The sequence below is a fragment of the Sciurus carolinensis genome, chromosome 6, assembly GCF_902686445.1.
Source record: "Sciurus carolinensis chromosome 6, mSciCar1.2, whole genome shotgun sequence".
In the NCBI taxonomy this organism is placed as follows: Eukaryota; Metazoa; Chordata; class Mammalia; order Rodentia; family Sciuridae; genus Sciurus; species Sciurus carolinensis.
Window position 1 is genome coordinate 148,581,441 of NC_062218.1, and position 11,024 is coordinate 148,592,464.

General features: G+C 45.5%; 1 protein-coding gene across 5 annotated transcripts in view; it reads left to right on the plus strand.

The window, feature by feature from the left end:
• Ttc1 (tetratricopeptide repeat domain 1) overlaps window positions 1–11,024 on the plus strand; it is a 61,299-nt gene extending 50,275 nt beyond the window's left edge. For 3 of the 5 annotated variants that reach the window (XM_047555737.1, XM_047555736.1, XM_047555738.1), the window contains exons 7-8: window positions 192–246; window positions 4,566–4,810. In XM_047555737.1, coding sequence (XP_047411693.1) covers window positions 192–246; window positions 4,566–4,744 — 234 coding nt within the window. In that variant the 3' untranslated portion in view covers window positions 4,745–4,810. Of the gene's footprint in view, window positions 1–191; window positions 247–4,565; window positions 4,811–10,397 lie in introns of those variants that run through there. The other 2 variants (XM_047555739.1, XM_047555735.1) reach the window with 2 other exon arrangements.

The window sequence follows — 11,024 nt, forward strand, 5'->3', positions numbered from 1 at the left end:
AGTTCGATCCCCAGTACTGCAAAAAAAAAAAAAAAAAAAAAAAAAAAAAAAAAAAAAAACATAAACACTTGGGTTTTTTTCCTTTATATAGTATAGGATCATATATGTAGTTAACCTGATCTCACTTTCATATTAGGATTTAAGTGTTTTCCAAATTCAAAATAAAGCCCTTATTTATTTTTTTCCCTCAGAGATTACCTAAGCAAATTGAAGAACGTAATGAAAGACTAAAAGAAGAGATGTTAGGTAAGTTTGCTTCTCTTACTCTCTCTTGAATTCTTATCCATTTTTTTGACTCCAAAAAGACTATCATGGTTTAGAGAGGATACCAGCATTTTCAGAAACAAAATTTCCATTTTGTTTTTCTTGAAAATTTTTCTTGATCCAAGAATGCAAACATAATCTCATTCCCAACGTGGAATACCACCAACCTCTGTTTCCCATATTTCTTTCATAAAAACAGTTAAGTTTCTTCACTGAGTAATCACGCCTTTGTTGGAATACAGTCCATAATGTCAGAATCAAGGGAATTTTTGTTTCAAAAACAGCAGTGAAGAGTTCCTTTAATGTTTGAGAAGGCATGAGAGGGCAAGAATTACACGTAAATTGTAAAGGGGAAAAGGGCGGAGGTGGGAGTAGGGGCAGATGGACTCATTTGACCTGTTACTTGGTTACTTCTCCTATTTGTCAAAGCATTTATAGTTGGAATCAGAGAACCTCTCCTGAGCAGTCGGCCTGACTGAGAGGAGTGGGGCTTCCCGAACCGAGACCTTACATTCTATTAAGCCTACCTGATGTTTTCCTGTGCGAGACCTATTGTATGTTCTTATATAAATATGTTCTAAATCTCTTACATGAATTATAATTAATGAATTGCTGTCACATGGGCCTAAACGAAAAATAATTTATAACACACCGAGCCTGGACATTTATGAGTTGGCATCAGTATCCCCAGAATAAATACAGATATCCCACAGGATCACTCTAACAGCAGAATTGATTGAGAGGAAGTTGTTAACCTAGTCTATCCAGAGCCTTCTGGCCCCTCCCAGGTAGACTCAAGACCCCAGGGAGAGCTGCTTCAGATTCGGGTATTTCTGGAGCCTTCTCCAGGTTTCCCCAAATAAGACTATTTACCTAATTTATGTATTTTTTTTAAACTTGACACCATGTTTAAACAGAAAAAAATATTTTAGAGGTACTCTTTTCAAAGGAGGAAAAGAATATTTTCTCACTTAGTCTACTTAACAACGATGCTGTATTTCAACTAGAAAAAAATGTGTTTAACGAACTGAATCTCATGCTGAAAGAGATGACTTTTTAGCCACACCACCCTGAACGCACCGAATCTCTTCTGAAAGAGATGACTTTTTTAAATGGCTATAGTGGACTTAGAATAGACATTTCTGTTAGGCATTGGTCCCTAGGTCCAGCTTTCTGAGCCAATCCAAAACCATAAAGGGACTATGCAAACTGCATTTTTTCTACCTATTGTCCATCCCAGATGGAATCAAAACTCCCACCTGTCATTGTCACTCTAAATTCTAATGAGCAGAAGTTTCCTATCCCTATGACTTAGGCTTTTACTTATATCATTACCTGTGTTTGAAATACTCAGATTGGGCTAGGGCTATAGTTCAGTGATAGAACACTGCTTGCCTGGCATGTGTGAAGCCCTGGATTTGAGCCCCAGTTCTGCAAACAAAACAAATATTCAAATTTAATTCAGTACTCAGTTTCTTCTATAATGAAGACTTAAGCAACATAACTTGGTTGTTAATATGTTGTTACACATCAATAGTTTGAATGACTAGACTCCCTTGTTAGTAAATATAAGGATTGTGGATCAAATGTTGCTTCCACTTGTTAACCCACCATAGGTAACCTGGAAGACAGAAATCACTCTCATTTGTGGAATTTCAACCTACAGAATCTTTTTGGTGTTCTTTCTCATTACGATAGAAGAGATGACTGATTCATGTGCTGTGAAATCCCTGGAGGTTAGACAGTCTGAGCACAAATTAATATCACTTGCTTAGACATTCTGAGCAAGGCCAGGCTTAGTGGTGCTTACATGTAATCCCAGCTGCTACAGAGGTTGAGGCAGGAGGATCCCAAGTTCAAAGCTGTGCTGGGCAATTGAGCAAGACCCTGTCTCAAAATTTAAAAAGTGGGGGAGGGGATGTGGTTCAATGATAGAGTGCCCCTGGGTTCAAAAAAGGAAGGGAGGGAGGGAGGGAGGAAAGCTTATGTGAAAGTACAATATAGAAAAAAGGTGGATTTTATTTGCATGAACATATAAATTCAAATGTACAGTAGTCCTATCTTATCTAAGGTTTTGCTCTCCTCAGTTTTTGTTTCCCAGGTCTAAAAATATTAATTGGTAATTTCAGAAATAGAGACTATTTTCATATAACCTTTATCACAGTACATTATTAGGACTGTTTTATGCTATTAATTTCTTACTATGCATAATCTGTAAGTTGAACTTTATCACAGGTATATACATATAAATATAAACATAGTTTATACTTATATATAAGTAAAAACATAGTTTATGTAGGACTGTAATATCTGAGGTTTCAGGCATCCACTGGGGGTCTTGAAAGATATCCCCTGCAGATAAGGGGGGATCCTTTGTAGCCTTTACAATTAGGTGAGTTTGAAGAACAAAAAGATTTGAAGTCAGAGGGTTTGGGATGACAGGCACAACCTTTTAAAGTATATCTAATTTATTTGTTAATTTTACAATGTGAAAAATGTTGCTCACTCACATGAATATAAAAATAGTAAACTCTGTCAAATGTAAGTGATCAGATACTTTCACAGTTCAGCTGGAGACACAGAGGCTGAGCTCCTGGCACTGCTGCAGTACATTCGAGAGTGTCCTCAGCACACCTGGGTACCCCACAGAGGGAGCCGGAGCCCCTTGGGGCCACTTCCACACGCAGGGCCGGCAACAGGAGCCATGCTTGTTGGCAGCTGCACTGGGAGTGTAGGTGGCGTGCTTGGAGACGAGGTGATGAAGCCAGCACAGGTCTCTGGGTACGCTTCGATTCCCAGTAGAAAAGCGTGTGGGGCATAGACACTGTCATCGCATTGTGCAGATTGATTTTGTCCTTATGCTGACCTAACCAAGAAATCTGTTAAGCAGGTAGAACTGTGAAGAATTTATATGTATATGTTCGTGGTTCTTGATTTCCTGTATTCTGAGTTTATACAGATAGAACATCAAGGGCTGGGATTGTGGCTCAGTGGTAGAGTGCTTGCCTGGCATGTGTGAAGCACTGGGTTTGATCCTGTGCACCACATAAAAATGAATAAATAAATGTATTAAGTCCATCTACAACTAAAAAAATAAAAAATAAATAAAAAGAAGATAAATCATCTGCCTTCTCTCAAAAGTCACATACGCTACATGGGCTTACTTTTTACATAGTGTAAGAAGGATGCTCTGCTAAGGTAATTATCCCTCTAATCACTAAAAATAGGTGTTACAATTAGGTAGGTAGGTAGGTAAATCGATCAGACTTCTCACCAAGATTCCAGTCACTAAATACAAAAGCAGGTTATCTTTTGGAGCTGGTTCCCAGAATGTACCCAGATCATTATCACCCGAGTGGTCAAAAATGCACGATTTTGTCAGGTGCAGAGGACACACCTGTAATCCCAGCTACTTGGGAGCCTGAGGCAGAAAAATTAAAAGTTCGAGGCAGCCTCAACAAATTAGCAAGACCCTGTATCAAAATAAAAAACACGTGCTGATGATATAGCCTACCTCATAGGGTGCTTGCCTAGCACGCGGAAGGACTGGGGTTGGAATTCCCAGCACCATGGGGTAGAAAAACATCCAAAAAAAAAAAAAAAAGTCAAAAATAAAAAGACCGGCATGTGGCTCAGTGGTAGAGGGCCTCTGAGTTCAATCCCCAGTATCAGAGATAAAAAGAATAATGATAAGCACAATTTGGGGCCTGCCATAGACCTACTGAATCAGAAATCAGGGATGGGGCCTAGCAGTCTCTTTGGCAACCCTTCATGTGTTCTGATGCACATTCAGTTTAGTGACCCCTGTTTAAGGGTGTAACTGATGAGTAAGAGGGGATGCTGTGGAGGCAGCTCCTGTGAGGGATGAAAAGCCGGAGTAGGCCATGGTCACACCAGTGACGAGGCCAGGAGGCCATCTAGCTCAGCCCAGAGACACCCCCTGAGTAGAAGCAGGTCAGTCACTGCGTTTTATCTTCCCTTCTTTGTGGTATAACTGCAGAAGAGAAAAACTAGAAAGCAGACGTTTTAGAGAAGGTGTGTTCTTCTGGTTCTCTAGACTTCACATCTCAGACAACTTTCTCTGCAGGCCATTGCCTGCCAGGTCTCAGTTTTGGTGTATATTTGGACCAGTCACAACTGAAGGAAAAGAGCCAAGTCAGTGAAGGTCATTGCCATTTGCTAAGTGTGTAGAGGGTACTAAGCTTCCCTTGATACAGGGCCTGATATAGTGATCTGTCCCAACAGCATGGACAACCCGTATTCAGCCAATTCATGGTACTGCTCTTTCTTCCTTAACTAAGGGCTACTAGGTACCTGTCCCTGCCTTGAAGACCTAGAGCAACTACGTGAAACTCATTTATCCCCTCAAAGACACAAAGGCGAGGAGGACATTGCTGGTAATCCCACCGTCCTTTCATTAGCACATGTCACTGCTTCCCAGCCCTGTCCAAGGTGGCATACATGTGGGCCTTGTTCATGATCCAGCCCACGTTTTCCCTCATGCCGTGACCTCCTTCCACCTTCTTGGATCATATTTCTGGTCTCCTGATTGCTGAAGTCGCCCAGTTGTTCGGTCTAGCAAACTAATGAGGGCATATTACAAACTGAATTAAGAATACCCTCTTGAGGCTGGGTGTGGACGCATGGCTATAATCCCAACAACTTGGGAGACTGAGGCAGGAGGATTGGGAGTTCAAAGCCAGCCTCAACAAAAGCGAGGTGCTAGGCCACTCAGTGAGACCTGTCTGTAAATAAAATACAAAATAGGGCTGGGGATGTGGCTCAGTGGTCGAGTGCCCCTGAGTTCAATCCTGGTACCAAAAAAAAAAAAAAAAAAGAGTACCCTCTTGAGCTGGGATGTGGCTCAGTGGTAGAGCTCCTGTCTGGCATGCGTGAGTCCCTGGGCTCAGTCCCCAGCACTAGAGGAAAAATACTGTCTTGTACAAGTGCCACATCTGAGAAGTACATGTAGAGATTGAAATAACGTGTTCATTGTCATTGCAAGAATACCAGACCTTCTGGGTGTGCCAGTGCTTTACCTACCTCTCCTCGAGTAGTAGAAGGCCCTAGAATCAGCTCCCTTTCTGAGAATCACAAGACAAACTGAAGTGTTACTGTCTTGTCTCTCTTGAAGCTGCTGAAGCCATGCCTGTGAGCATGGAAGTCCAGGCTTTTTTCCCCTTCCTGTTTCTCCACGTGGTGCTCAGCCTCGTGTTTTTCATTATGGATTATATATATATATATACTTGAAGTATTTTGCACTGTGGCCACATGAATCTCTCCCAGTTTCTCGTAGTTGCTATCCTTGTTCCCCCAATAGGAAGATTTTCAGTGCCCTGGTTTTTTTTTTTTTCCCCCCTAGTTGCTGGTAGGTTTCTCTTCTCAAGAGAGAAGCTCCTGCTTCTTTGACAATTCTTGGAAAGGCGTATGTCAGCCTCCACTTACACCCTAGAGCGAAGCTAATAAAAGAATTCCAATTGGGTGGGAGTTCTATCTTTGTGCTGTGTTCTCTTGATTTGCCTTTGGCTCACAGGAAAGCAGGAGTTAGCTGCATGACATGATTTCCTGCCTTATAAAAGGAAGTGCAGTGTTAGCATTCATTTGAATGCAGGTATGTTCTTTAAAAAGGAGAAAGTTGCACAGGAACTGTCCCATTGTCCCCAAACCCAATCGTCTTAAGGAGATGGAAGCAGATGGGCAAACTGCCTCGTGCACAGTCACTATCTCCAAAAAGAAATGACACACCATGAATCAGTTGTAGTGTAATGGTGTTTGGAGGCAGAGAAATTAGTGCTAATCAGAACCAGATCCAGTGGCAAGCTTTGGTCTCTGGTCCTAAACAGTCTTCTGAGCACAAACAGTTATGGACTCTTCGCTCTGCCGTGAGCTGTGGTCTGCTAGGGATGACCCTAATAGGCACGTGCTGACGTGGTGAGTCTGGGTAAAGGTGCCAGATCTGCTACAAGTAGAAACAAAGACACCCACTCATGGTTGTCCAGAGGGGAGGCACAGAATTCGACAGCCCGTGAGAATCATGCAGATAGGCTACTTTGGTAAATGACCCTATTTGGGGTACCCGGAAACTGCTGTTGTCTCTGAGCACTTGCCTTCTCTGAACTGCAGGCAGGAAATTTTGTGCATGACTGTGAGCGAGGCCTCCATGACACCTGCTGCTTCCTCCCTTCGTCACGGCGATCCACGAGTTTTTCAGACATCAACACTTTGTCAATCCTGCTCTATAGTTTTGTCCTGTCCCTTTATGTTCCCCTTGGCCATACTCTGGTTTCAGAACCTTGCCAGCCAGTGTGGTAGAAATGTTTGTTTCTGTGCATAAATGCCTTCTTTTCCGTGATGCTTCCCTAACTTGGTGACAGCTAGAACCACCCCACACTCCCCGCTTCTGGCCCATTCTGTCACCTCAGGATTATTAACTTGGAAAGCTCAGTTTTCAAGCCATCATGGCCTCCTTTGGTGTGAGAACCATAGGCGCTCGGCCTGGCTCAGGAGAGCCCTGCAGGACGGGCTTCCCTCCCACCGCCCGTCATTCCCTCCCCACCTCTGCCTGCACCCTCCCTCTCAGATGGCTGCATCCTGCCTGCCCTTTGGAACGTGGTTCCATCCAAACTCTTACACAAGGTTCCTGTGTCTCCTCCTTTCCCTGCCTAAGCCGGAAGGCGTCTTCTTATCAACTCACCTAGCGCTTAGTAGCTGAACCGTGGATGAACTCACTTATGTGTGTGCCTGTGTCTTGTCCCCATCAAACTAAACTCAGGGTGAGTTGGCCACGGCAGGCATCTTTGCATCCCCACCACACGTGGCACAGAGCCACACACAGACTTGGTATCGGTGGGTGGATTAGACCAAGTCAGGTGATCTCAGGACTTCTCTCCTGTGGACACTGTTTCACCATGTGTCTCCTACGTGTCTCTGTCGGCCAGGCGCTTTGTATACCTTGTCTCATTTAGTGAGCAGAACTTCCCATTTCATGTGCTGTTCTGGGAGTGAGAGTTGGTGAAGCTGCTGTGGAAAGTATAAAGGCAGCAGTTCTGGACTAGAAGGCAAAAGAGTGAGACCGCGTGTGTTAGGTTTCATCCTCTGAAAACCAGAAGCCAAACAGTTAGAATTCCAGACCAGAGCCTCGCTGGCCACACACCTGTGAGGGGGAGACGGGGCTCCAATGGGAGGTGCTGGGGGAGCTGCCAGGCCCCCTGCAGGAGGAAGGGCAGAGTCTCCACTGCACTTTCAGCAAAGCCATCAGGGAGCCGGCATTGTGCCCAACAGAGGAGTCCCTGGTCCTGCCTGGGCAGCCTATGGGAGGGCCACCCTGCATGCGGTGCTGATGTATTGGGGAGTGTAGCTGCTGTGTCCACTGCATTTGAAGACCGTGTTTCCATGATTGCCAGGCCATAGCGCCAACCACACTGAAAGTTGCAAGGTTCCTTGTGCAGACAGGTCCTTCAGCCAGCTGGGCAGAGTGAGGAACTAGGAAGGAGAATCTTCCCTTCACCTGCTCTTTGAACACTTGTCCTCTTGGCTAGGAGCGTCTTCACGTACTCCAAGAAGACGCTTCCTTTGGTGCAGGCCAGCCTAAGCTAAGCCGTTGCTGCCAGAGGACGCTGCGCCGTGGCACCAGCAGATCCCTCGTCCTGGATTTGTCACCAGCCTTCAGAGCACGTGGCTCATGGCCTCTCCTGGAAGGGCTCCCTCGCTTTGCAGCAGGCTGTGTGGGTGCCTCCTCTGGGCACCCCCAGGCTTTCGTCTGTCTCCCCACTGCACTTGGCGCATCTCTAAAGCCAGCAGTTACTTTTATTCTTTAGGTACCTCTGCCTCACGTAGTAGGTGCCAGTGAGACAGCGTGGGATTTAAGTCATTGTTCTGGAATAGGAAATGAGCTTGCAGTGGCCCCTCCATTAGGGACGCGGCCCATGGCCCAGACAGTCCAAGGTGGGCTTCCAACAGCCGTGTCCAAGATGGAGGCTCCCTTCCTTGGAAGTGTGCTGTGAATGACTTTTGAGACTTATTCTCACATCATTCATTCCATGTCACAAAGAGCCAAGGGTGGTTGTTCCAGTGGAGGCATTTTACTGTTGTTGGGTTTTTGTTTTGTGTTTTGTGGCACTGGGGACTGAACCCAGGGCCTCACACATGCCAGGCAAATGCTCAAACTGAGCTATATCCCAGCTTTCAGTCAGGGTCTCACCACATTGCCCATGCTGGTCTCAAACATTTGATCCTCCTGCCTCAGCCTCCCGAGTAGCTGGAAATAAAAATGTGTGCCATCACACCCAGGTTACTGGATTTCTCTAAATGGTTTTGGGGTGGATTTTTTTTTTTTTTTTCTAACTAGGCCCATGGGTGCCTACCAAAGAGCCACATCCCTAGCCTCTTGCCAAGTTGCTTAGAGCCTCACTAAGTTGCTGAGGCTGACTTTCAACTTGCAGTCCTCCTGCTTCAGCCTCCTAAACCGCCAGGATTACCATGTGTGCCACCATGCCTGGCCAGACTGGCAAGTTCTGGGGCTGCATTGCTAACAGGTGTCCCTCAGGATCTTTGTTGTTTGCCATCCACTGAGGCTGGTCTCCTGGCCTCTGCTGCTACTGTCTGCAGGCCACCCCAGGCTTTTGCTAGGGATTCTTCTAAACCAGCAGCACTGAGCATGTGCCACAGGCTTAAGTTTGGGAGGCCTGCTCAAAAACGGTCACCCTGGCCTCCAGGAGTTTCCTCCAGGATTGGGCTGGTCTCTGAACTCGGTGAGCTTCTGTGAACTAGATCCTAAGACTGAGAGCAGAAATTCTCACCATGAGTTACTAGGAAGACCTTTCACATTTAAAGACCAGAAATGAGATTCATCTCAGTGGTGTTGTGTTGCCTGTGTGCACAAGGCTCTGGGTTCAGCCCCCAGTGTAGGGGAAAGACGTGAAAATAAATAAAATTTAAAGGTTATGCATCCTTACATTCTTTTCCTGGGCTTTAATCTAAGGTGGAAGTGGGTGCAAAGACTGACAAAAGCTGCTAACAGGAGAGTGGGAAGGAACCTGTACCTCTGAAGGGTAGGGGTGTCTCCTTCCATCTACCCCCATTCTAACCACCTTCGAAAGCAGATCTGCAAAAAAAATTTACAACAGCTCAGGAAGAGTTGTAACTTGTTTTTTTTGTTTTGTTTTTTTTTGCGGTGCTGGGGATTGAACCCAGGGCCTTGTGCTTGCGAGGCGAGCACTCTACCAACTGAGCTATCTCCCCAGCCCTTATAACTTTTTATTCACCCATCCCAGCCAAGATTTTCTAAGAACACTCCTAGTTTTAAATATTTCATCCCATTGCCCCACAAATCCCTACAAATCTCTTCAATGTCCTGAAAATTCTGATTTCTGACATACAAGCAACATAGCCACCCACCCCCCCTTTTTTCTTTTATTCTCTCTCTCTTTTTTTTTTTGGTGGGGTGCTGGGGATTGAACCCAGGGCCTTGTGCTTGCGAGGCAGGCACTCTACCAACTGAGCTATACCCCCAGTCCCTCATGGTCCTTTTTTTATATCATTAAGAAAAAAGCATTTGAATCATGGGTCTCAGTTTTGATTTCATGACACAAGATCACCAGGTGGGAAGAGGACATGGAGCATTGTGCAGATGAACAAGATCTCGCAGAGGCTACAGATAGACTTAGAAAGCGGGGCTTTGAGCTCAAATGCAGGCTCAGTGAAATATACCGAGCTGAATGGAATGTAGGGGCTGCTGCCACTCGGAGAGGACACCTGCGGGGGTGTCTCTGGCCTCAGTGCCAAGCAAGCGAGGCTCGGGGTGCTTTCACCCCCCTGGGAGCAGCAGCTGATTTCCCAGCATGCATCCTGGAAGCCTGTGTCCTTTGGAAGTCCTGGCCAGCAGGACATGAAGCTCTGATCTCCCAGGAGGAAACCAGCGGGACTCCCTCACGCTCAGATGTGTGCCATAGCCTTCGGAGTAGAACTGTCCTAGAAGTTTTCATGTTATTTAAAAGCAGGCATTTCTTTAACTGCTTAGGGGTACTATTTATTTATATTTTGTAATCGGACAGGACAGGAAGGCAAGGTCAGTTGATATCTTCCCACTTCTCTTGGTTCCTGTATTTATTTGAGTTTTTGCTTTTACATTGCAGGTAAACTAAAAGATCTCGGGAACTTGGTTCTCCGACCCTTTGGGCTCTCCACAGAAAATTTCCAGATCAAACAAGATTCCTCTACTGGCTCCTACTCCATCAATTTTGTTCAGAATCCAAATAATAATAGATAACAAAGATAACAATAGCTTTGAACCCTGACTTGGAAATTGTGTGCTGCTTGCTGTTTGCAAGGGGCAAGGCCCTGCCAATGTTTAAATTTCAAAAGCATCTTAATCCAAGCTAATCTAAAAGGCTACCCAGTAGAGCCTAGTGTCACCTTTACACTCCTGTTTTATGGTCAGAGTGGAAGGTACTTCTAATGCAATGAGCCTCATATGATTTCCATTTTAAGATGGTGTCTGTGCAGCTGTTGGCCCTGGTTCTCGCTGTCCTTTGTCCAGGAGGAAGTCTGCTGGGCAAGGCTGACTTCCCTGAGCCACACAAACCCACTAGCCTAGCAGACCTATGGTCTGGGAAACCGCCTGGATGTGATTGACAGCCCCCTGCACCCCAGGATCCCTGAAGTCTGCTGCCCCTCCCTGATCGCGCAGCTCCTCGCTGCTGTGCAGGGTCTCCAGAATTTCCTGGTTTCCTCTGTGGTAATAAAAGCTTTCTTTGACGGTC